This window comes from Phocoena phocoena, chromosome 9, assembly GCF_963924675.1.
Source record: "Phocoena phocoena chromosome 9, mPhoPho1.1, whole genome shotgun sequence".
Classification (NCBI taxonomy): domain Eukaryota; kingdom Metazoa; phylum Chordata; class Mammalia; order Artiodactyla; family Phocoenidae; genus Phocoena; species Phocoena phocoena.
This window is the reverse complement of record NC_089227.1, coordinates 25392655-25418865: the sequence shown is the minus strand read 5'-3', so window position 1 is coordinate 25418865 and position 26211 is coordinate 25392655. Positions and strand designations below refer to the sequence as shown.

Below are 26211 nucleotides of genomic sequence, written 5' to 3'. Positions count from 1 at the left end.
TGCAAGACTCTGGTACCTAAAATATGATTAATTGGTATATAAGAAAATGTAATAATGCACTTCATAGGTTTATTCAGGAAAATAATAGATATTTGAGGCTGGTTTGAGGTTGACACGCTCAGATTTTGGACTTTTCCTGTTACCCCTGCCAGAAAACAGGGTGGTATCTAGGACCCAAGGTGGTCTGTACCTAAATATCAAGGCTAAGTGTTTTGGTCCGCTCGGGCTAAACTATAGACTGAATTCTGTCTTCCCAAAATTCGCATGTTGAAGCCTTAACTCCCCGTGTGACTGTATTGGAGATAGAGTCTGTAAGGAAGTGACTAAGGTCAAATGAGCTCATAAGGGGCTTCCCTGGTGGCACAGTGGTTGGGAGTCCGCCTGCCCATGCAGGGTACACGTGTTCGAGCCCTGGTCCAGGAAGATCCCACATGCTGCGGAGCAGCTGAGCCCGTGCACCACAACTACTGAGCCTGAGCTCTAGAGCCCACAAGACACAACTACTGAACCCACATGCCACAACTGCTGAAGTCCACACACCTAGAGCCTGTGCTCGGCAACAAGAGAAGCCACCACAACGAGAAGCCCACACACTGCAACAAAGAGTAGTCCGTGCTCATTGCAACTAGAGAAAGCCCGTGCGCAGCAACGAAGACCCAATGCAGCCAAAAATAAAGAAATAAATTTAAAAAAATGAGCTCATAAGGGTAGAGCCCTAATCCAGTAGGACTTGTATCCTGATATGAAGAGGAAGAGACAACAGATCTCTCTCCCCTCCACGTGAGGTCATAGCAAGAAGATAGCCATCTGCAAGCCAGGAGGAGAGTTTTTACCAGAACCCAACCCTGCTGGCACCCTGATCTTGGACTTCCAGCCTCCAGAACTGTGAGAAAGTAAATTCCTGTTGTTGAAGCCACCCAATCTATGGTATTTTGTTATGGCGGCCCAACCTGACTGACATGTGGAAACAATCAGAAGTCTTCAATTTCATGATTATCCACATGCCAAAATGAGCAGACAACAGTCAAATAAGAATTCTAATATTACTGCATAAAACGTTCTTCAGATAACAGAAATAAGGCAGTTCTGAGAGATTGAGGGCCTCCTAAATGACATTTCCCTCTAGTCTTCCTGCCCTCTGATAGGAGCTGTACAATGCAGAAGGATGGCTCTACTGTGCCAACCCGATCAGGACCTTGGCTTGCTCTTCAATAGCAGCTCATCTATGGTATTAAATTCACACTGATCCTGGCAAACAGAGCCCTTTGTGATCTGGCGCCAGTGTTGCTCTTTTGATTCATTTCCTGCCATTTCCAACAACACCCTAATTATCAGCCTGAAGGAACTACCTCAAATTTCCCATGTTGCCATGCTGTTTTTACAGCTTTAAGCTTTATACTCTGCCTGGGAAACTGCCTCTCCTTCCTAAACCTCATCCATTTTTAAAACAGCAACACATTCTTCAAGTTCTGGCTAAAATTTTACCCTCATTCCTAACCCCAGAATCACTCCATTGCTACATTGCATCTTGAACATTCATCCACTGTATGTAATCAATTGCCATATCTAGTGCATGTCCTTCTCTTTACTGGATTTATTTCAGAGCCTCAGTGCGTCACATGTTATTCTCTTGGTCTGGAGATCTCTCTCTCTCTCCACCCCCCTACCCCCTACGATGCTTCTCTGTTTTGCTGGTAAAACTCCTGTTCATCAACCAGTCCTTGGCTCAAAATATTTTTAGAAAAACTTCCCAGTCTCTTAAGATTAACTGGTTTCTTTGTAAATACCCCTCATCATTTGCATCACACCTTGATTGCACTATATTTATTTATTTGCTATTTTCCTCACCCTGGAATAATGAATGAATAGCATCTATCTGCTAACTATACTGTCCAGTTCAGTAGCCACTAACCACATGTGACTAATGAACACTTGAAATATGGGTAGTCCAAGCTGAATTATGCTGTAAATGTAAAATATGCACTGCATTTTGAAAATAGTACCAGAAAGAGAGTACAGAGTATCACAGTAAAATTTTTTATTTTGATTACATGTTGAAATTGTAACATCTCAAATATATTGAGATAAAGTATATTATTAGAATTAATTTCACTTTTTTGTTTTACTCCCTTTAACCTGGCTACTAGAAAATTTACAATGTTCATATATGCCACACATTATATCTCTATTAGATTGCACTAGCCTAGATCATGGTCTTCAGTAGAGAAAACATCTTATTGATCTTCTACATATCATCACATGGCCCAAACTATGTATTGAACGAATCAATTAATAAATGGCAAGTTATCAGTGGAAAATACCTGCATTATTTAATTACCAACAAGTAAAGAAATTTGCACAGGTTTTATGTTACTCATCCAGCAAAGTGATTTTAGATCCATCATGGTAACACTCTCTTTTTTGGTATGCTTATGAAATGGAAGGAATCAGGGAAAAAGAAACCAGCTTGAAAGCCTTATGATGGTAAAGTTCTGACTTTAAAAGAAATATACATCCTGACTTTTCTTTAATATATTTTTTAAATTTTTCATTTGAATCTGTGTTTGGGGGGCAATTCTGAATGTGCCTGTCATAGGCAGATGCTTCTGTTCTCCAAGACTAGAGACATAGGAATCAGTAGGTGGTGGTGCAGATGGCAAAGAGAGGGTGGGGTGACATTTCAAACTGTGGGCGGGACTAATGCAAATTTGGCAGCCCAAATGGAATTTTTGTGGGCCTGATAATTTTTGTAAGACTCTTGCTTCCCAAGCAGTCTTCGCCCAACCCCACCCCCCAGCATATACATATATATATATTTTTTTTTTGCTAATGATACCAAACTTTATACTTCTCTAACATTGGACACCACAGTAATTTCTATTATAAAGAATATTAAATATAGAGAAATAGATTTTTTTAAGCATTAATTATTGGAAACATATGCAGACAGTTTCAACAGAAAGTGCAAATTATTTCATCTGATTTTTTTAGCCATTCTCATTGGACTTAAAAGAGACATAGAACGCAAATGGTTTGAGACAAGTCGGCGTTCACACCAAGCTTAGCTGGCATGACTCAATACTATTTCCAAAAAGTCATGGCAGAGGAATTTCATCTCTGTATCCTTGATCCCTAACCTTTCTATAGAGAATGCCCTTCAGCTTGTCAACATCCTCATATAGCAATGTTATGTTTCCAGCTGTCTAACCATATAACCCTCTGTGTTACATCCTTTTTTTTTCTTTTATGTGCTTGATCACAGGAGGGCCGATTATGTTACTGAAAAATTTTTACAAACTATTATTTCCAATATTCTCATCTACCAAAGTTGTAAGAATATTAGAAGTTTCAAAGATGAAACTGCTAACTATGATAAGACAATACATGTCTTTAGGCCTAGCAAAATACTGTAGATTCTTAGGCTCTGAATTCCAGGTAAATTTCATTTTAAGTTCTTGCTGTAGCAGGAAAAAAAAATACTATCAAGTGTAAGTGAGGCTCTGGAATAGCCCATATTCTTATATATTGTTAGTTAGGATGTGAAGCATGATAGCTATTGTGAAAAATAAATTGGCATTATCTAGTAAAATTGTGCATGCCCAACTACTCAACAATTCATTCTTAGGATTGTATGCTAAAGAAATTCTCAAATATGTGAGCCAAGAAACAGGTGCAAAAATGTTCACAGAAACACTGTTGGTGAGAATAAAGAATTAGGAACTATGTAAGGATCTATCAGCAATAAAATGGTTCAAAGAATTGTGGTAAATTTATACAATGGAATGTTAACCAGCAACAACAAACTCAGCATGAATCTACCTTGGAGTCATGAGATTAAGCAGGGAAATAAGATATGGAAGAGTATATACAGTAAAATCCCATTTATATAAAATTTTAAAACATGTACCATAAAACAGTACACTGATTGATTGGAAATACAGACATAGGAGATAAAAATACTTAGAGATTAGGAATTCCCTGGTGGTCCAGCAGATAGATCTAGGCGCTTTCACTACCGAGGCCTGGGTTTGATCCCTGGTTGGGGAACTAAGATCCCACAAGCCACGGTGCATCCAAATTAAAAAAAATAAAAAATAAGCAAAAAAATACTTAGGGATAAAGTTATGGCAAAGAAAAAGTTCGATATTAGTGAATTCATGGTAAATGAGAAGGGTTGATGGAACCAGGGCGGGGCAAGCAGGGGCTCTCAAGGTGTCCCGGTAATGCTCTATTTCCTAACCTGAGTGGTAGGTATGGAAGTGTTCAGTTTATAATTATTCATTTCAGTTTACAATCTGTAATAAATATTTTATTATTTTGTGCATGTCAAATATTAAATTTAAAATAATTTAAAACATGGAGTTATAAAGGAAAGGAAGGAAGTGAGGAAGAAAGGAATGAGGGAGAGAGGAAGGAAAAAGCATGGAAAAATAAAGATGGAAAATAATGACTAAGAAAGAGGAGTAAAATAGTTAAGCAGTCTGAGAAAATAGAAATCGCAAAGGGAAGGTTGGAAAGAACAGAGAAATGCTGGTCATGTGACATGTTAACAATAACATTAAAATGATGATGATGATGTAGTATTTAATGTTTATGGAGTATTTTCCAGACAGTGTTCTCAGTTTATATACATTAACTGATTTAACCACTTCAATAACTCCATGGGATATAGGTCCTACTTCTATTTCTATTTTTCACATTAGTAAACTAAGCAAATAAAATCTCAGTAAACTTGAAAAGGTTTCACACTGGTAAGTGGCAGAATGGGGATATTAATCTCATTCCTGATGGGTTCGTTCCTTCTGTTTTTGTTATTTTAATTGAGATATAATTGACATTGAACATATCAGTTTCAGGTATACAACATAATGATCCAATGATCATCACAATAAGTCTAGTTAACATCCATCCACCATATACACAGTTATACATTTCTTAACACCATAAAGTCTCCTAGAATCATGGTCCCCAGATGAGTGATTGATTTTTCTTAGTCAATCTGGCAAAGCTTCCATGAACCTCCCTCAGTCTGGCCTAGACTATAACTAGGTCATTTATGGGGATTTTGTTTGATCTCATGGAAATTAGGCAGACTGTGTCAGGGGCTATAAGATTAAAAGTCTGTCCAAGCCTCTACGTTCACCTTTTAAGAAATTCAACAGTTTCCTGACTCTTCTCAAGACTAGTCACCTTTCTTAAGATACTGAGTTTGGAATCTGTAGCAAAGGTATTAGGTCACTTTTATTAAAGGCATTCTTATGCATCACTGTATCTCTCTCTATTTCAAGTCCCTCTTCCCAAACAATGTCTTATGCGATGTATAGGATTTTCCATGCGTCACATAATCTTTCATTAAAGATTAAAATTGGATAATACTATTTCCCATAATTTCAGCTCAGTCTTAACTGAAAACTGACTAAGGGTGGTGCCACGTTTAGAGGTTTATACACAAACAGTCACAAACTGTTAGAAACAAAGAGAAATGATTAGATTCTATATATTTTTTCTAAAATGTCACTGTATGTTGTAGTTGTCTCTTGTTTTATTTCTTCTATCATTGTGATGACCTTATTCTGTGGGATTCTGTATGCTTATTAATATTTTACCATTCTCGTTAGCAGACATCATCATAAAACAAAATTATATGTGACTCACCAAGCTGGGCAAAAAACAATCATAATAATCAGTGAGTCACCTTCTCTTTATTACCCTACCCTGTGGTCCTGCAACCTGAGACAGCAATGATGGTACCTTTACCAGCCTAACTTTCTGTAGAACCCAAATTCCTCCTTCACTTCAGTCTTTCCTGAAAGCTGTGAACAAGGTTGTGAATATCTAAAGAGCAGGATAGAGTAAAAATACTACACAGGCTTTAAAGTCCATGACCTCTGTTTATTTCCAGTGCTGCTATTTGGCAGTGTGCCTTCCTAAACAAGTTTGATAATCCCTGTTTCCCTCAACAAATCATTTAAATTTAGCCTCAATTTTCTCACCTGTATAAGGGATATAAGACCTCCTTCACATGGTGGTTGTGAAAATTCAGTGAGATGATATATATATAAAACATATAACACAGTGTCTGACATGAATAAGTGCTTAACACTTGTTATTTTCCTTAACTTCCATTAATCCAATTAGATTTTTTATCTGTATTGTGACTATATGTAGCCTCAACATCTTTAAAATTATATAGATAAAAACAAAATAATGGACAAAGTATCTTTTCAGGATCTATGAGCAGAATCACATTGCTAGATCCTCACCTTGGCAGCCTTTAATTCCCCACAGACTTGATCACTGATCATTGGACCCTGTCCAGTCATTTCAGTCTTGACAGTATCCCAACAGCCACTGGTTAGAGGCATCTTTACAAGATCTCACTCACCACATGGAGACCTTGATGGTAGTTTTTCTCTTAACTTGTGCATAGTCATTCCAAATGTGCCTCCATCTTTAATATTTTTTGCTCCTAATTCTGGTAACCAGATTCCTATCTCCACTATTTATGCTTCCTGCCCAATCCATTCTCTTCAAAACTGCAAAGGTAAACTTTTAATTGTGCATATTTGATCATGCAGTTCCCAAATTCAGTCCTTCAATGACTTTTTATTACCCTAAGATAAAATCTAAAATCCTTCAAGATTCTCTGTAACTTTACCTGTTTCTTCCTTTTGCAGCCTCATATTGAATCACTCCTCCTTTATTTATTTATTTATTTAAACTGAAGTTCAAGTTTGACTTTAAAAATTTTTTCCTCAAATGTGGCAAACTCTTCCTGCCTCTGTTTCATTAAACTGCTTTCAAAAATTTCTCATTGTTTTTGATTTTCAGCAGTTTGTTATGTGCCTAAATGTGATTTCCTTTTTATATATACTGATTGAGTTTCACAGTCCTTCCAAAATCTCTGAGCTGATATCTTTCCTCAGTTTAAAAAATTCTTAACCATTCTCTCTGCTTCTGCTCCATTCTCTCTCCTTTCCTTGTGAGACTCCAATTACATGTATGTTAGGCCCTTTTCACTCTGTCTTGCAGGTCTGTACATACTTTTCTTTTCCTTTCTTTTCTTTTTATCTGGATAGTTTCCATAAGTCTGTGTTCCAGTTCCCTAGTTTTGTCTTTTGCATGTCCAACATGCTGTTAAGTGCAGCTATTTTTCAGTTCTAAAATTTCCATTTGATTCTTTTTTTTTTTTTTTTTAGTTTTTGATTTTCTGGCAGAAGTTTTCAGAATTTTATTTATTTCTGCATGTTTTTCTCTCTTTTCTTGAATACGTTAATCATAATTATTTGAATGTCCTTGTCTGCTATCTCCACTATTTAGATCACTGTAAATCTATTTTCTTAAGTTTTCTAAATGTTTAATCACGTGATTTGATCTTTTAGCATCTCTAGAATGTCTGACTAAATGCTGGACATTAAGCACTTAAAAAAAATAGAGATTCCAAATTATGTTATCCTCTCCTTTCTTCTTCTAAGAAAATATAGAGACTGATCTCCTTAATATAATCACCAACTTCTGGGTTGAGATTTTGATGATATTTTGTCTACTTCTGCATTTCTCCTGCTCCTAGGGCATGCTCCTCTAGGGCTTTAAAATGAATGAGCTCTTTTCCTGGAAGTCTAGAACTGTAATTCTTGTCCCCTAGGCACAATGAAACTATTGAAAACTCTTATGCTTTTCAGAAGCTTTCTTTTTAGCTAGTTAAACTGGCCACGCGTCAGACATAATTCTCCAAACCTCTCTTCTCATCAGGAACTTGGATCTTGGCCCTGCAGACCTTTTTTTTTCTTTCAGCCTTACAAGACTGCTGAGATCTATTGTCATTTCCCTGTCCTCCAGCAGTGAGTGATCTTCTGCCCAAGAAAAGCCCATATTCTCAGGCATTTGCTGAGGAATATTAGCTTCCCTCTCCACAGTTCCCACTTCTCCAGACTTCTGGCATCTTTACCATGGTTGATTTTGAAGATCTTTGGTGCTTTCTAAATGTTTTATGTGACTTTTCTAGTTGTTCTTGAAAGAGACTTTGTTTGCTACCAGCTACCTCATTCTATCAGAATGGAAACATGCCTCCATGTCTTCACACAGTTTTCCTCTCCCTGGGGTGTCTCAGCCCCACTCTTTACCTTCCTAACCATCATTCCTCTTCTATCTTCCTTTCTCTGAGAAATGACTTACTAATTCATCAACTGGTGTTAAGTCTTACTGTTGAACTCTCTTATAGTACTTTAGACTTTTCATCTATAGCACTTCTCAGCTTTTGTAATTATATGTGTGATTTATTTAATGCTTTTCCTTGACAAAATTGTAAGGTCCAAAAGGGCAGGGATCATCGTACTTCTTCTTTTTTTTTTTTAATGGTTTTTTTTCCCCAGAGCCTATTACAGTCCCTGTGTTTTCCTGACCTTTATCTCGGTACCTATTCAAGTATTCATTCTCCAAAGAATCAACATTCTTATGCTTGCTACTCCTCCTCCCAGGATGTAGCATAATATCTCTAAAGCAGTGGTTTTCCATCCTGGCTAGGGACATCGTCCTAGTTAGCAAAACCTTTATATATAAGAAAAATTTAAAAATACTCTGTTTCGAGTATGATGAATATGTATTAGTAGCAAAAACAGCTCACTGTCTAACAAAATGTGTAGCCCTCCTTCCATAGTATAAAACTATACCATAGCCCATGCTATGAAAAAAGACTATATATTCCCAGCATCTTTGCACCTAGACAGGACCATGTAATTAGTTCTTTCCATTGAAATGTGAGCAGAAATTCTGTGAGTTATTCTTATATCAAATGTTTTGAAAAGAAAGCCTGCCTTCTCCTCTCTATCTCCTGCAGGTGACTGTGAGTTTCAGGGAGGTTGGGGACGCAACCTGATAACATCTAGGTGAATCCCCATGTTGTGCTGTAAACAGAGTGAGGAAAAAAATGCCCATTTTGGTGGGCCACTGAAACGTATGGGGTTATTGGTAAAATAGTTAACATTCTCAAACTAATGCAGTGGTTGATTCCTTGAACTGGGGTGATACTAGAACAAAAACCTAAAATATGCAGCATTGGTTCAATGGTCAGGAGGTGGTCAGCAAAGAAACTGACCTAACAGGCTAGTAAAAGAGACTCATGTACACTGATTTCATCAGTGTCACCAGCAGAACTTAGTAAGGAAATTACGTAACTACCAGACCTATAGCTCTTTCTAAAAAAGGGATAGAAAAAAAAAAAAACCCATAATGAAGATAATGGATGTTTCTTATGTGACTTAAAGGAATTTTACAAGAAGGGCTCATGAAAGAACAGAATGAAAAGTCAGCCCTATGGCAAAGATTAAGAGTATTTCAATCCAAAGAAGTTTATAATCTCAAATCGTCCTAATGCAACGATATTAAGGGGAGAGAGTGAGAAATATAGGGATAGATAGAGGGAAGGAGGAAAAGAAAAGAACTAAAGCTGACGAGTAGGATGTCTAAGAAAGAACTTTTGAGTATGGTAATTGTAACTTGGTACTGATGGAATTAGATCAGAAGCCTCTATATTTTTAGATAATTTTATTGTTAATAACAAAACAACATAACAAAACATGAGCCTGGCCTAAAAAAAAATTTTTTTTTTCTAAAGCCTCTGTTCCCCCCTAATTTATAATAACAGGAATTGTGCTCTAATATCTATTGCTGCTATTATAAATTACCACAAATATAGTGGCTTAAAACAACACAAATTTATCATCTTACAGTTCTGCAGGCCAGAAATCCAAAATGAGTCTCACTAGACTAACTAAAATCAAAATGTTGGCAGGCCTGCACTACTTCTTCTAGGAGACAATCTGCTTTTTGCCTTTTCCAGCATTTAGAGACCATTGCATTCCTTAGCTGAAGTTCTTCTTCCATTTTAAAAGCCAGCAATAGATGGTCAAATCTTTCTCACTCAGCATTATTCTGACATTGGCTCTCCTGCCTGTGGCAGAGACAGCTAACAGTTCACCAAAATTTGTGCTCCAGCTTCCATAGTATTTATGGGAAGTTACTGCTCTGAAAGGGACCTCATCTGTCAACCTCCACTTGCATTTAGGCGGGACCATTTGACTAGTTACCACAAGGGAATGAGAGAAGAAGCTATTAAGAAGTGGAGATTCCTTGCCCTGTCTCCCTTTCTTCTTTTGTTCAGATGCAAAGGCCTCCAGGGCCCTAGGAAACAGAGGAGCTATGAGAAGGAAAGAACCTGTTTCTTTTAATTACCACCTGGAGCAACCTGCCTGGTGACAAGCGAGCCTGCATTGGATTACCAAATGAGCAAAAACAAAACCAAAACAAAAAACCTTCTATGTTAAGTCCTTGAATGCGAAGTTTTATTTAATATAAATAAACCAATGTTAACCTAATATCGAAACTACCAATATAACTAGTAAAAATAAAACAAACAAAAACAGCTTAATCTTATAAGACAAAAAATTAACTTTAGAGTTGGCTCATTTTTCCACCATTGAAACACCAAAATTTATGAAAACCGCAGTGTGATTGTGCAGATAGTTAGTTCTGCGACTATTTTAGTCAGTGTTAAATTTATAATTCTTTAGGTACAGAAATGCGTATTCTGTTGAATATTCCTTTAAAAGTAAGAATAAGATGAAACATTGGTATAATCTAGCATGATGCTCAATTTTTATTTTTAAGGGTCTTGGTTATTTTTAAGGATCTTGGTTATTTTGGTATGTGTGAATATAATCTTGTCCCATCAACTCCAAGGTTAGAAAAATTTTTGTATTAAAGAGAAACATATGTATATATATATATATATGACTATTAACAGCAGTCTTATTATTGTATATAAAAGAAGTATAAATAGAACCAAATTTTATAGGTGATAACACTTGGAAATGAGTATATCATAATAATAATTAGCCTATTTCGTTTTTTTTTTTTTTGGCGGTACGCGGGCCTCTCGCTGTTGTGGCCTCTCCCGTTGCGGGGCACAGGCTCCGGATGCGCAGGCCCAGCGGCCATGGCTCACGGGCCCAGTAGCTCCGCGGCACGTGGGATCCTCCTGGACCGGGGCACGAACCCGCGTCCCCTGCACTGGCAGGCGGACTCTCAACCACTGTGCCACCAGGGAAGCCCTCGTTATTTTTGTTTTAAACCCAAAATTTTATTTTTAATTAATTAATTTATTTTCGGCTGTGTTGGGTCTTTGTTGCTGCACGCAGGCTCTCTCTAGCTGCCACGAGCGGGGCTACTCTTCGTTGCAGTGCGCAGGCTTCTTATTGTGGTGGCTTCTCTTGCTGTGGAGCACAGGCAAGCGGGCTTCAGTAGTTGTGGCACGTGGGCTCAGTAGTCGTGGCTCACGGGCTCTAGAGCGCAGGCTCAGTAGTTGTGGCACACGGGCCTAGTTGCTCCGCGGCACGTGGGATCTTCCCGGACCAGGGCTCGAACCCGTGTGTCCTGCATTGGCAGGCGGATTCTTAACCACTGCACCACCAGGGAAGCCCGAACCTATTTAGTTTTATATATTATTGCTAAAGTTGCCCTAACATTTCAGGAGTTTAATTTTTTTTTTTTATGGTATCAAGGTATTTAATGATGTCACTTGTGCTTTAAACCCAAGAATTAGCTTGCTGAGTCACATAACATACACTAAATATAATAGTGAATTACCAAATAGTTACAATTACAATGCAGTATTTCTTAACAATTAAAATATTACATATGTACTTTTTGGCTTTGCAAATGGTTGTCAAAAGTCACTGTGCTCACAAAATTCTAAATTAAACTTCCAAATCTTACGGTAACCCAATCCATGTATTTACCAGTGTCAATCTCTATACTAGTGTGCCTATCTGTTTATTCATATTGACAAAATACAAATAAAGAACAAGCATCTATCTCCAGATGCTACACATTTCTTTGGTAAACCTGGGGAACTGAAGAAAAAGTAAGACTGGATTACATTTTACATTTCTGTACTTTCTCTACTGAATTCTTTTGGTTTTCATAACCCTATTTTCTTTGGAGCATCCAGATTACTTTTCTGCCCAAGGCACTTAAGGCCAATTCCTATCCAATAAGGAATTTTGTTTATTTTTTGCTTTTGTTCTCTGAAAGGATTCTGTGACCTATATGGGGCTCTAAGTCTTATTAAAAAGAGTGAAAGTGAATGAAATTGTCCTTCAATGTCACACAAAGTAGTTTTGAGAAACAGCTAAGACTATGTTTAAAGTACTCTTCGTTAATAATGCTTTCTTGTAGATTATGGTTCTTGCTAATTTATTTTCATGGTAAATTAAGTAAAATATCTTAATCATTTTATTTCAGAATGAAATACTTGGAATGAATCCAGTCCGTACTGACTTTTCTTACCAAAACCAAAGTAACTTCTAATAGAGCCTGGAAATCTCCTTTCAAGGTGATAGCTAGTTCATCTGATAAACAAATTTTTGATAACGACAAATGGATATTTATGTCTCAGTGGGAGAGGTGTTTCCACCTAATGGCTCATGCATTTGAATGTATTTCTTAACTAACCTAATGTAATAAATTTGATAGTGGAGTTTGCAGCTAAGTAGGAGAGGGATATGGCCTTGAGAGGTACATGTTTCAGGAAGAATAAGGTCTTTGATACATTCGAACTCTTATAATGAAGAGTGGACTTCCAACTTGGCCTCACATGTTGCTAGAACTATTTTAGGGGCATGCCGGTATCAGTGAATTTGAAACATGTAAGGTGGCAGGAGATCTGACAAGCAGTTTAACTCAGGAGTTGGTATTAAGGGCATCACCTGACAGTAAAGCTCACTCACTGAATCACGCCTCTCACCCGGTACCAAGATAATCTACCAGTGCTGGCAGCTTTGCTCTAAGTTAGTTTAACGACTTACAAAATTTGTATTCAGTGTGTCATTTCCTCTACTTTTCCCTAGCTCACCTCACATCATCTCCCACTTACAAACATTTAATTTATGAATGAGCAGCAGAATTCCCCTGACCAGCAGGATCAATATCACTTGTGAATTTTTTAGACATGCAAATTCTCAGGCTCCATCCAGACCTATGGAATCAGAAATTCAGGGCTTGGGACCAGTAATCTGTGTTTTAACAGGTCTTCCAGGTGTTTATGTTACCTGGTCAAATTTGAGAACCATTTGATATGTATGAATGGTAAGGTAGCTTCAGAGTTACAGCTATAGCTTTCTCCTGTCATTAGGATTTTCTACCTTCAACACCTCAGTCCAGCCTCTATCTCAGTTTCCTGGTGCTGAATATGTCCTTTGAAACTGCTTAGGAGGGATAAATCCTCATCTCTACAAATTCACCCCTCCCAGGAATTGATCTTGGCTCTTAGGAGGATAATTAAAACAAATTTCAGCTATGCTGGATTTACTTTAAACAGACAGAATACCAAATTTTGCTTAATTTTTCTTGCAAGTAATGCTTTTGGCTTGTTTACCTTCTGTCTTGTTTCTTTCATGATATAGCTGGAGAGTGCCTTCCACAGCCCAGATACTTGACTAAAGGCAGTATTGTCTACAAAATTTGCAACGTAGTAAATTGTACCATATATATCTATGGTATATATCTGAACTATAATCGAGGTAGAGTTGGTATGCCATTCACCCATGTAAAATATACGATTCAATGGTTTTTAATGTATTTACAAAGTCAGCAGCCATCATCACCACAATCAATCTTAGAATATTTCCTCACCCCAAAAAGAAACCTGATGCCAATTAGCAGTCACTCCCCATTTCCCCCAACAGCCCACCATAGTCCTAAGAAACACTAATGTACTTTCTGTCCCTATGGATTTGCCTATTTTGGACATGTCATATACATAGAATTACATAATATGTAGTCTTTTGTGACTGGCTTCTTTCACTTAACATATTTTCAAGGTTCAGCCATGTTTAGTGTGATCTGTACTTCAGTAATTTTTATTGCCAAATAATATTTCATTGAATGGATATACCATATTTTATTTATCTATTAGTTGATAGACAGTTGGCTTGTTTCTACCTTTTGGCTATTATAAATATTGCTGCTATGAACATTTCATGTACATGTTTTTGTGTACACCTAAGTTTTCATCTCTGTTGGATAAATACCTGGGAGTGGAATTGCTGGGTCATATGGTAACTCTGCTTCACCTTTTCCAAAGCAGCTGCCTTATTTACATTCCCACCTGTGGTGTAATTTACAAGGGTGTTTGACCTGGTATTCTGGATATAAATTTCAAGTTCTGAAACTTTTTTTTTTAGTAACAAAGGGTATCATGCATCCTAAGACTAGAAAGTAAGTGGGTGTCTCATCTAAACATTTACATATAACATACAAACACACACATTTCACCCAACTTCTGGGTGGTGAGTAGAAACATATATAAATTTATGATTTATATATGATAAATACATGATTTATCATGATTCCTATCAGAATATTTAGCTCTTAGCAAGTTCTAATGACAAGTGAATAGATTACTGGCTGAAAGAATAAATACGTGAACAAATTAATAAAGACACGGCTAAATTTCTAGTTTGCATCAAACAATTTGGTGAGTTTTTAGAGTTCTGTTATGTACTCCTGCATATATGCAACATGTGTGAAAGAGAAGATGTGTCTTTTTTTCTTAATGGAGTATAATAAATTACTCTTAATGCTATTAATGAGATTAAGTGATGACCATAAATCCACATTCATCAATTGGTACTTCCAAGGTTATTTATTTAAATGTTATTTGAAGTCTGTTAGACTTTATGACTAGAAATGGTAATTCTATACACAGCATTTGAAGCTAAGTGGAAACCTGAATGCATACTCAGGTTGCCAACTAAAATCTACATGTTCTCTCTATGAGAAAATGCAGCCTTATAAACACAGGCTGATATAAAAACAATTGTTTGGAACATATGTTTATAATTTGGGGATTAACTGTATTTTTGGATTACTATTACTATTATGGTGTTCAGAAAGTGTTTTTTTTTTTTTTTTTTTTTTTTTATGCGTTACGCGGGCCTCTCACTGTTGTGGCCTCTCCCGTTGCGGAGCACAGGCTCCGGACGCGCAGGCTCAGCGGCCATGGCTCACGGGCCCAGCCGCTCCGCGGCATGTGGGATCTTCCCTCAGAAAGTGTTTTTACTTAAGTTTTTAAAAACACTTCTAAGACAATGTGCTCAATTCAGTTTGTTGTCTTAATATTTCACTGAGAAATAAAATGACAAATACTCCACATATGCTACATTTGAGGATCTAACAGAGGTTATCAAAATAAAATGCATTTAGTTATGGATTTTATTGATCTAATTTTTCTGGTACTTTCATGTTCAGTTTTTAAAGCTTCTTATATACTTGATCAAGGTGAGAATATTTCATCTCTATAAAATGTTTCTGTCTTTCTCATCTCCATTGAAAGGCTCAAAAATCAGAACTATGAAGGTGTCCTACTGAGACATTGCTGTATATGGAAGAACAGTACATGAAGCAATAAATAGCTCTAGGCAGTGTTTAAATGTTGAAGCAGAGTTGATGCATCTCATGAATGCAAATGCCATTTTTAGCCTCATATCCTTCAGTATCATAAATACTATTCTCGTTGTAAAGATGGCAACACAAAACAAACTCCAGAGCATACACTTAAATGATACAAATGAAGAAGTAGGTGCATATGACAATCTGAATTATAATTTTTTTTTTTTTTTTTTATGCGGTACGCGGGCCTCTCGCCGTTGTGGCCTCTCCCGTTGCGGAGCACAGGCTCCGGACGCGCAGGCCCAGTGGCCATGGCTCACGGGCCCAGCAGCTCCGCGGCATGTGGGATCTTCCCGGACCGGGGCACGAACCCATATCCCCTGCATCGGCAGGCGGACTCTCAACCGCTGTGCCACCAGGGAAGCCCCTGAATTATAATTTTTATATGTTTTTATATGAATCTATCAGAGTGAGAACCAAATGATTATTTTTTTTCATATAACTTTAAATATAAAAATTTATAGTGATTAGTTGCTTGAGGTGGATTATGTGGAGAATATAGGCTAAGGTTTTATGTTTGGAAATACCCTAGTCATCAGTAGTTTGTATAATTTAAGTATCAAGGTCATTAAAATTTGTTTAACATTAATGTTAAGTTGAATTAATATTTGTTATGTCTGCATAGCTAAAACTTGCAGGTCTCATTAAGTACTCTCCTAGTTTCAATATGTAATGATTGATTTTTTAAAATAGAAACGGTAGTGAAAATCTTTCTGTAATACTAAAAGGCATTGGAACATACCCTTTAAATGGGTGAATTATATGATTTCTGAATTGTATATCAATAAAGCTGTTAACAATAACAAATTGGGAAAAAAAAAACCCTATCATATATTTTCAGCATCTATTTTTTCCCAGTCAAATTTGCCTACCTAAATTGAGCCTTGAAAATGGTTTTACTCTGAGACAATTTTTTCTTTATTATATGCTTTTTTTTCCTAATTCAGTAGTCTCTATCTTTATTGATCATTAGTATACTAATATATTATGTACATTTTAAGGCATGCACACATACAAATTGCAGAATGAGAAAAATAACGATACTTCCTTAGAGCATGTGTGTACCATACAAGTAATTAAGTGTATACTACCTGCCAGTCAATTGTTCTTACATATAATTGTTTAGTTTTCTTTAAAATGACTTGTTATAACTAGAGTTTTTTTCAACTCTTAAGTCCATAGAGATGGAGAAGTTTTTCCACCTTGCATGGCTAAGTGTTTTACCTGTTGTCTTATAGCATCCCTGACTTTGGGTGTGACTAAGGATGCATGAAGGAACTATGCTGTATCCTTTAATCCTCACAGGATTATTCCAATACTTAAAAATTGAAAAGCGAGGCTCAGAAAAGCAAATATATTTGGCCTACATCTCTGAACTACGATATTTGGTTTTGTAGTTAGGTAGGTCTGTGCCATTTCTAGTACACCACTGCATGTGATCATACTTTTGTGTAGTTACGGGGGAGTTTCTAATGATTTTAAGTCAGCCAAACATCTGGGGTCAAGAACTTGAGTATTTGATGGAGGTCATACAGGTTGATGAGTTGAAGTTTTCTCACTAATTAAGAACAAATTAATGTAAGACCTGGGATGAAACCTTGGACATTCGACACTTAGGTTTCCTGAATATTATCTAAATGTGAACAGTTTTTAGGGTGAGAACAAAGGCATCGAAGCAGTTAAGTCACTGTTGACCTTTCCTCCTAATCTCATTTACACATTCTTATTGTTCATGAATTTTTCTGGGGGGAAGAAAAAGAGTATTGGGAGAAAGAAGTGGTTCTGGAAGTTGAATATGGAAAGAATATAGGCTCATTAACGTTCCAAAGTGATTTACTATAAAAGTATTTGTTACATACAAATCAATGTTCCATGTGAAATGGATTATTTTTTTTTACTAGAGTTCATATAAAAATCCTACATGTCAAGTGATGATATTTTCTGTCCCTATCAAATACATAGGGAATTTGTAAACATATACAGTAGTTGTACCTTGTATAATGCTTTAGTATCATTTACATTTTTTATTTAAAAAAGTGGTTAAACATTAGCATCACGTAACCTGGCTAGAGAAAGAATCTTGAAAAATTATTCATGTTTTCTCTAAATAGGGAGGTATTGAAGATTATGTATCATATTTGTTTAGCAATAAAATTTTAGGTGATTAAATATTGAAATCAGTGATCTGCCCGACTCTTTTGCCTCACATATGCTACTAGTTTCATTCCCAGTTTTGGCCTTCATGTTTCTGGCTCTGTCCTACCTCTTTCTCATTTGTATTGTGTTCATCTGTGTTACAGGAACAAACTCATTCTTTGCTTCGCATTGTTCTTCCTTCATGTTTCCATTTTCTTTTTTATGGATAATTGCTCTTTGCATTCCCTGATTTTTTCACTTCCTTTTCTCCTTATTACTTTAAAGAAAGAAAGAAAAAAAGAGTCCCTCTTGTGGTATTGTTTTAAAGGCAGTCAACTATTGTATGTGAGGGAAGAAAAAGATAAAAAGAAGGGGTGGAGAAGGGGTGGAGTGGGGCTGGTTGGTTGACTTGGGGAAGAAAAGAGGAAAGAACAGCAGAACTGGGCTCTGTTCCTGGACACTGATGAATCATGGACATTTGTTAAGACTTGAAGTTTTGTCACTCAGTTGTAACTAAGTTTATGATGACAGTTCATCTTTGATAAGTATTTTGTTGTTGTTGAAAGGGAAAAGTGTTACACATTTTGAGGAAAAAAAAAGTTTAAAGGAAATGTATAGTCAGTCCAATATATAGGAAATCCAAAAGTACTCTCATAATATTCTGAGAAACATCAGGTCTCGCATATAAAGAATTTTCAGGTACTAACAGAGAAAGAGACAGAGATGTGTGAATATACACAGTCTTCCCAACAAAAAACATGCTTCTTCTTATTACAAATAATGACTACTAACCACTTGAGTGATGTAATTAAATAAATTATATCATTATCAATGGCAGCTAGATTATGAAATGTTACGAGAATATTATAAAGACAAAGATCTTCATTTTGAAGGTATTCATTTGATATTTTAAAGTTATGCATTTGGTTTAAACTTAGGCAAATTAATCTGCAAGTATCCTGACAAGTATAAATTCTATCCACAAGATGAATGACATCTTGGCAAAAGACAGATTGATCTCTATGTAACAGAAAGACTGGCAGTAACATCCAGGTAATAAATAGGCTCAGCTTGAAACTCAGGATTCAGTTCACCGTTTTACTTTGGACTATCGTCACCTAGGTTGGCAAATTTATGAAATCAATTCTTTTCTTCTAGGTAGCTTGGACATTAAGAGCATCATATTCGTAAAGAACAAGTTACCTTATAGTAAAGTTTAAGGAATTTGAATAAGAAAGAGAAAAATCAATTTATATAAATTGAGATTGTACACAATGCAAGCTATCTTTAGTATTGTTCAAATCTCTGTTCTTAGTTTTAAAGGTATAAAATGTTGAAATATTACTGATTCAATTATGAAAAAAACAATAGAATATTTGATAGCATATGACAATATCCTTCAGCCAATAAGGCATTACAGTATTTCTTCCCCAAATTATCAGGAACCCTTAGAAATTATATCCCACCACCTTATATATCTTGAAGAAAATACTGTTATTATATAAAAATGTTTGCTCTATTGATTTACCCGTGTTTCCAGATACAAAAAGTAGAAGTTTTCATCTCCCATTTGTTATAGATGAGTAAAAAAGAGATTGTATCATTGTCATCTGTTAGTGGAATATGGGATTTTAACTCTAAGTTTACTGACCAGATCGTCATGTCTTCTTTGTAATAACAGTAGGCATTTTAATCACCTAAGTCTAAAATATGTGGCTCCAAAATCAAATGATTGCTCTTTTATTTTCTCTCCCATGCTCATTACTGCAGAAGGAGAAATTCCTAGGAACACCCTTTTGTGGTGCTTCAATGGGCACTCATCTAATTAATTAATTATACGTATCTGTACCGAAGGTGAATTTAATTCCTAGCATATCCAAATGCTTATAGAAATATGCTAGGTTATAATGGTGTTTTATTGTGTGTAAAGCATATTAAAAACCTAGTCTCAGGAGAATCATATCAAAAAATGATCTTTTCCTTTTCCTCTCATAGATATCTGCATCCATGAAATTAAAAAAAAAACAACAAAAAACAACTGAAAAGCATGCCAACAGTTATTAGTTTTTGTTATTTCAAATGTTGCTGTCTCTTATTGACTACTTCCCATTGCATTTTTGTTGCTCGTGAATACTTAAATAACTGAATTCTCTACTTCCCTGTGTCAGTGTAGGTCTAAGGAAATGAATTCCATATACTTTGTTCTATAACTTACAATTCAAACAGCAACAACAAAACTCCACATCTATTTATGGAGAAGGATCTTACTATGAAATCTAGATTTTAGAGTCTAATAGAGTTTTTTTGTTTTTAATGGAAAGTCATACTGTAGGTGCTGATTTTTTCTGAGATATGCTTGAGTTTAATGGCTGAGGGAGGAGAGGAAGAGCAAAAATAAAAGAAAAATGAATGAAACATACTATGATTAGCAGAGATTGAAAAACAGAATAGCATAAAAACTACTGCTTGTTGCAGATATGGTATTTTAAACATAAGAGCTAATTTCTCTACATACTTAAGTTAGCATAAGTTTGCCAATACGAGACTCTGAAGGGCAAATGATAAACTTCCAATAAATACTTTTTCGTGTTACTTTGTGTCCATTTAGAAAAGGCATTTCTTTCCTCAAAAGCTTAATGCGGTATCTGTCAATAGCTGTATTATTCAGGCCAAGCAAAAATGTCTTCTAAATATTTGTCTTGTTTTTAGGAAATATTTGACCATATTTGTTATCTAAGATAGTGTCTTTTCTGTGTTGTTTTCTATCATGGCCTCAACATGCTGATTTAGTATAAAAGTACTGAATGTGAATGCTGACTTAAAAACCACTACACACTTTCTTAACAATTCTCCTGGGAATTGAAGCTTCTGAGTTGCTTTCTTTCGTATTCCCATGTCCTGAAAATATTCCCCAAGGACACAGATAACTGAAGCTTTCTGTCCATTTGTCTTTAACTTTGACCTTCTTCGGCACACATCTGTGTGTGTGCAGAAGCATGATAGGGCCTCAAATCACAAGTATTTCTGATTGTGGCTCTTCAGTATACATTTATCTCAGAGACAGGTCATTTACTCTATTTGCATATAAAAAAATAAGGTTTGTTGTCACAGTTTTTCCCTTACTTTTAAGATATGCTAAAAAGCTAGAAAATTCATCATTTCCTTTAAAACTTTTCTAGCCAAGGAGAATTATTTTGCATTCTAGTGTCTGTGTCTGTGTCTGTACATGAGAGGGAAAAAAAAAAAAAAAAAGGAAAAAGAAAGAGAGGCCATTTTTAGAGTTTCTTTGTCCTATTCTTTAATCCAAAATATTGAAGAAATTAATTTGATGTACTGAAAAATAAATAATAAAAAGCATGCTTATACATACATACATACAAAAATGTATGTATTCTTATACATACATACTTACAGAAAAATACAACAGAAATATCAATAGAATTTTATGCTACCAATATACATAGTATAACCTAAAACAAAAAGGGAGTAATAGGGAACATTTTGTGGCTATTATGTTCATATTTTTCTTAGTTCATTTCTAATTAATAAAAATGAAATGTATATGAACAAATTAAATATTTACATATAATAGAAATTGATAGTCAGACAAAAGTTACACATCATAAATATGTCATAAGTAAAAGTCAGTGCTCTGCATGAGATCTTTAAACTTTATTAAAGAAATGATTAAATACAAACATCTGTAACTCTTAACTAATCTTTATCAGAATATTTCCTCTTAAATGAATAGTAGATACTGATTTTTCACTTCTTGCTCACAGCCTATAATTCCAGCTTTGTCATCAATCTTTATGATTTATAAACATTTTATCTTGAATGGCAAATTTTGGTGACTTAATAAAATTTTATTAAAATTAATGGGATAGGATCTGATTTTCATGGAATTTTCCAAAATAACTGAACAGAAACAGTGCATTATGGAAGGCTATGGTTAATCCAGTAGACACATAATGCTATGTTGTGAAAATGGTCTTGGTTTACCTTTCATACACTAGAAACAAAGCCACATTTTGAATATCCTCATTAAAAAAAGCTTTAGCTTGATAAAAAGCAATTAAAGGCAAACTTCAAAACAGAGCATTAAGCAATGATTTAGGCTTATAGTTGACAACCAACCCTTTCAGAAAGAACTGCAGAAGCAATATCTTTCTTCAACAGCTTCAGATATTAGAGAACACAGTGCTTCATCAGAGTGATCCAAAGAAATTGCGATTTGGCTCAAAGGCCAGCAAAGTTAATGAAGCCTGTCTTACCTTCTCTAGAACTTTATTACATTCTCTTATTCCTTAAGCTCTTTCTCTTAAACATATAAAATTGGAAATGGTGTACCTTAGTAGGAAGTCTGAAGTCATTATTGAAATAATTGACAGAATATAATATTTTTCTGCAGTGTGGCTATTATGATACCAACATATCATGTAGACAGTAATGGACATCTAATTCTGCCATTCCTAATCCCCATGCTGGGGAAGAAAATCTGCTTTTGAATCATTTAAAAAAAAAAAAGTTGGATTTGACTATTTAGTTCTCTAATTTTGGAGTGGAAAGCTACCTTCAGTTATTTAAAATATCCATCTGAGCTCAAATTCTCAATCTCATTCCATCCCACTTCATCTCTCATATGCTACTCAAGTCACGGTGGGGTGCCTTTTATGAGGCCACTCAGAGTAAGAAGAAAGAAACAGAGAGCAAGATAGAGATGTAGAGAAGTTAAAGAAAACAAATAAGGCACACACACACAAAAAAGAGAGGTAAGGGGGAAGGAAAAATCACTGGGTCAAGAATCATAAAATCGCATCACCTTTTAAAACGTTGCTAGTAAGTACTCTCAGTCTTCCCTGTTTGGGGAGGTTGCCTTTAGAGAGATGGAAAATCAATTACAAATTAATAAGTGTCCTTCTGTTTTCATAAGCTCTACTGAAACTAAAGAAAGGCTAATTAAAAATCTGACGTCCTCCCCATAATGACACCTTTTACGCATACGCAAGATGGTCTTTTTTTTTTTTTCATCAGGAATGGTGTCAAAAGTGCTCTAATATACTACTACAAGGGGCTTAAGAATTTAAGATGTTCAAGGAAACCTTTCCACCCGGTACATCAGCGCCTTCCTGAAGGAGGCCTGTGTGGTCGGGAGAAGAGGCCTAACGCAAGACCCTTCTGTTTTTTCCTACGAGGAGGCCCGGGCACGCCTGCCACTGCTTCTCCTGGGGATGGAGGGAGGTGAAACTGGTCCGCAGACTTCTACTGTCTAGCTCTCTCTCCCTCTCTATTCCTCCTCCATATTTCAGGGGCATTTTGCAAATTGCCACCTGTTCCTGTTGCTTACCCTTTTAATGCCCTCACCGGGACAAAGTGAACTCATCCTGTAGCAACACTGTCAAGGCAGGGCAGCCCACCGGCCAGACCAGGGCATTCGGGACTTTTTGGAGGTAGTTACAAAGCCTTTGTCACGGCACTATGCTCCCTGGGTGTAGAATTCGTCCCTTCACCCCTGTCCTACCACACGGCAGGGCTAGGAGGATTTTACAGCATCAGGTTCTTCTCTGACTGTCCTCAGCCCGGATCCCGAGGCTCTGTCTTGCCAGGTGAGCGGTACCTGGGCATGGGGCCGCCGCCACAACTGGCACTCAGCCACGCCGGAGGCTCTAGCCTTTGGCACTCCCGGGCAAATAAACAGTGCCACCTGGTAGGGAGTCAAAAGTGGTGCTTTAAAATGCAAATACAAACCCCTCCTACATTTGTTGTCAAATCACTTCTCCATGATTCCTAGGCAGGCGGTGGATTCTGCGTCTGGGAGAAGGGCCGGGGGAACGCTGCCTGCCTGGGCAAAAATAACCCCCAAAGCCACGAGCCAAGTGCTCGGCCGGAGCCCCTGCAGCCTGTGGATACCCTGCGGGCGGCTGGCGGTCCCCGGGGAGCCCCGCTGGGCCGGCTCCGCTCCGCCTCCGCGCGCCGGGCGGCTGGGGCAAGCCGGCGCCGACTTTGGGAGTTCCTGTCTCCCTTGTATGGAGGGCTGCTCCGGCCCGTCTCCGCCCGACTGCTCTGACGCCCAGCCCTCCCGCTGCCCACCCCCAGCCGCCTCCCTCCGACTTGCCCAGAGAAGCCAGACGGAGCCTTTCTCTCTCTCTCTGCCACAAGTCTCTCCGCCTGCCATTCCCCCATTCCTGCAGCCACCCTACCCCTCCCCAGTGCCGTCACCCCTTCTCCGCCCCCTTCTCCGCCCCCGCCTTCTCCACGGCAATCGCGGGAATAAATCAAGGAGGAAACCGAGAGGGAGCGAGAGTGCGAGCGCCGGCGGGCTTGCCCAGGTCTGTTTCCAAAGTCGCCCTTGATGGCGGCGGCGGCGAGGCAGCCGCGGCGCAGAGCAGCCAACGCGCGCTAGTGGGTCCGCCCGCCGCCGCCCCTTCCCCCGCGCCGGGCTTCGCCCCTGCAGACCCCGGCGCGAGCCCGCGTCCGGGTCCCGGCCCTGGGCGCGCCGGCCCTCAGACGCCCGCGGTCTGGGCTGACCGTGCTCCTTCTCCTCCCGTGGTTTCCAGCACCGGTCCTTCCCCAGGCTGGGAAGGGAGGCGAGATTGATCTTCGATAGCGAAGATGGCTGCTGGCTGCCTGCTGGCCTTGACTCTGACACTTTTCCTATCTTTGCTGATCGGCCCCTCATCTGAGGAGCCGTTTCCTTCGGCCGTCACGTAAGTGCCCGGGCAGGGCGGGGAGTGCGGGCCGAGGGGTGCAGCGGAAGCCCGGCGTGGGCTCCATTCCCGAGTTGAGGGGCTTCTCTGCTCGTGGGGGTGGGCAGTGAGCCGGACTTGGTTCTGGAGAGGCCGAGCGGGAGATGCGCGCTGCTCGCCGCCGGAATGCGCACCGAGCACGCGTCTTGGGAGCCTCGGCGGGGCCGGGCTGTTCTGGGGAACGTCCGCCAACAACTCGCGGCGCCTCAGCCCATCTCTAAAAGGATTCCTTGGACTTAAAAGAGTTTAGGTGTACTGTGGAAAAAGTTTCCAGCCAGATACCCGCTCTCATCAAACCCAGTCCTATAAAAAGTTGTGTTTGGGTTGGGTATTTTGCACATAGGTAACTGCAGGCTGGCCAGGGTAGCGTGGACTTTTCCCGCACTTTCCCCGCACTTGACCTCTGGGATGCTCACTAATTGCTGTGGTATCCAAACTCGTTTGGATCCCAAATTACTGGGTGCGCTCGACAGCCTTCCTGATGAGAGGAGTGCTCGCTTCACGCGGTAGAGGTGCTGTCCACCCCAGGGACTCGCAGGTACCGGGACCTTGCCACCCAACCTCCCTCACCCTCTATTTGAAACATTTAAGTGCCGTAGGACACGCGGTTCCTGTTCTTAGAATGAATAGAACCTATTCTTTGGGGGAGGGACTGAGTGTTTCCAGTCTCCTGCAATTTTCTCTTATTTTTACCATTTCTAAAATAGCTTAAAAAAACCTCGCTGCTGTTCTGGAAATAGAGTGTTTGAAGGTAGCTGTATAGTTACAGGGCAGGAAGGGAATGAAAAATAATAATTCTCTTTTAGGCTGGAAAAAAGACAAAGTCAGTGGCACATATAAATATACACATATTTTTAAATGCGCGGAATAGCCTATCAGGCATTCTGGGAAAGCATTTTTTTTTTGGTTCTTGAAGCTACTTTAAAGCCTCTAAGAGTAGGTAATCGGAAGTGGCTGAGTCACTTTAATGAATTTTACATAACAAAAACAAAGCCCAAGGTAGCCTTCCCGGTATTTTTGCTATTGGGAATTATTTGCTGTCCTTTGTTGGCCAAGTGCTGAATAGTGGAGTTTGTGGTGGATACTAACCGTGAATCTTTACCAGCTGAAATCCTGCAGCTATTATTTAAGGTTCAGCTTAAAGTATTTATTACATTAGGTGTCAGTGCAAGAATCTGAAGGATGCACGTTCTAACCCGGCTAAGGGGAATGTCTAATATTTTTGTCATTGATTTACAGTCATGTACATTTTAGATAATCTTCCATAAAAATGATTGCAGATCCTTTTTGTTATGAAGCACGAGGCTAAATGCCATCTGTAGATCTTCCTGTAATTGGCAGGATGTTCCAAGCGGATATTTTGAAACATGAAAAGAGTAAGAATTACACCGAAGATGCTTCAAAATTATTCACTCTTATTAAGAAATTACACTTCTATATATTTGTTTCTTTAGTCTCTTTGTAGCTTGGCCTGTAAAGCTAGAACTCAAGTGAGTCGCTTGCATTTTGTGTCAAAGAAGTGATGCTTTAAAGCAGTCAGTGTGTTCAGTTTACACATTTTTAAAGTGTTATTTTTAACTGACAATTTACCAATATTTCTCTCATTTGGAGGGAATACTTCATCACACCATTGGGGCAAACTATGACTTTTTAATATACTACAAAATACAACCTTTTATTCCTGAACAGAGCATGCTAAAATATTAATAAAAGAATCCTTGTTGTAAGAAGGACATCTGCAATAAATGTTTTTCTAAAATTAAAATAGCTCAATTTTCATGGTCAGAAATTCACTAAAGACAAGAAAGAAAATAAATAGTGG

At 37.9% G+C, this 26211-nt stretch overlaps 1 protein-coding gene across 7 annotated transcripts in view; it reads left to right on the top strand.

Moving 5' to 3' along the window:
* The first annotated feature begins 24240 nt into the window (after window positions 1-24240).
* CACNA2D1 (calcium voltage-gated channel auxiliary subunit alpha2delta 1) overlaps window positions 24241-26211 on the top strand; it is a 504876-nt gene continuing 502905 nt past the window's right edge. For 6 of the 7 annotated variants that reach the window (XM_065883785.1, XM_065883783.1, XM_065883784.1 and 3 more), the window contains exon 1: window positions 24256-24350. In XM_065883785.1, the coding sequence (XP_065739857.1) occupies window positions 24256-24350 (95 nt within the window). Of the gene's footprint in view, window positions 24351-26211 lie in introns of all 7 variants that reach the window. The other variant, XM_065883782.1, reaches the window with a different exon arrangement.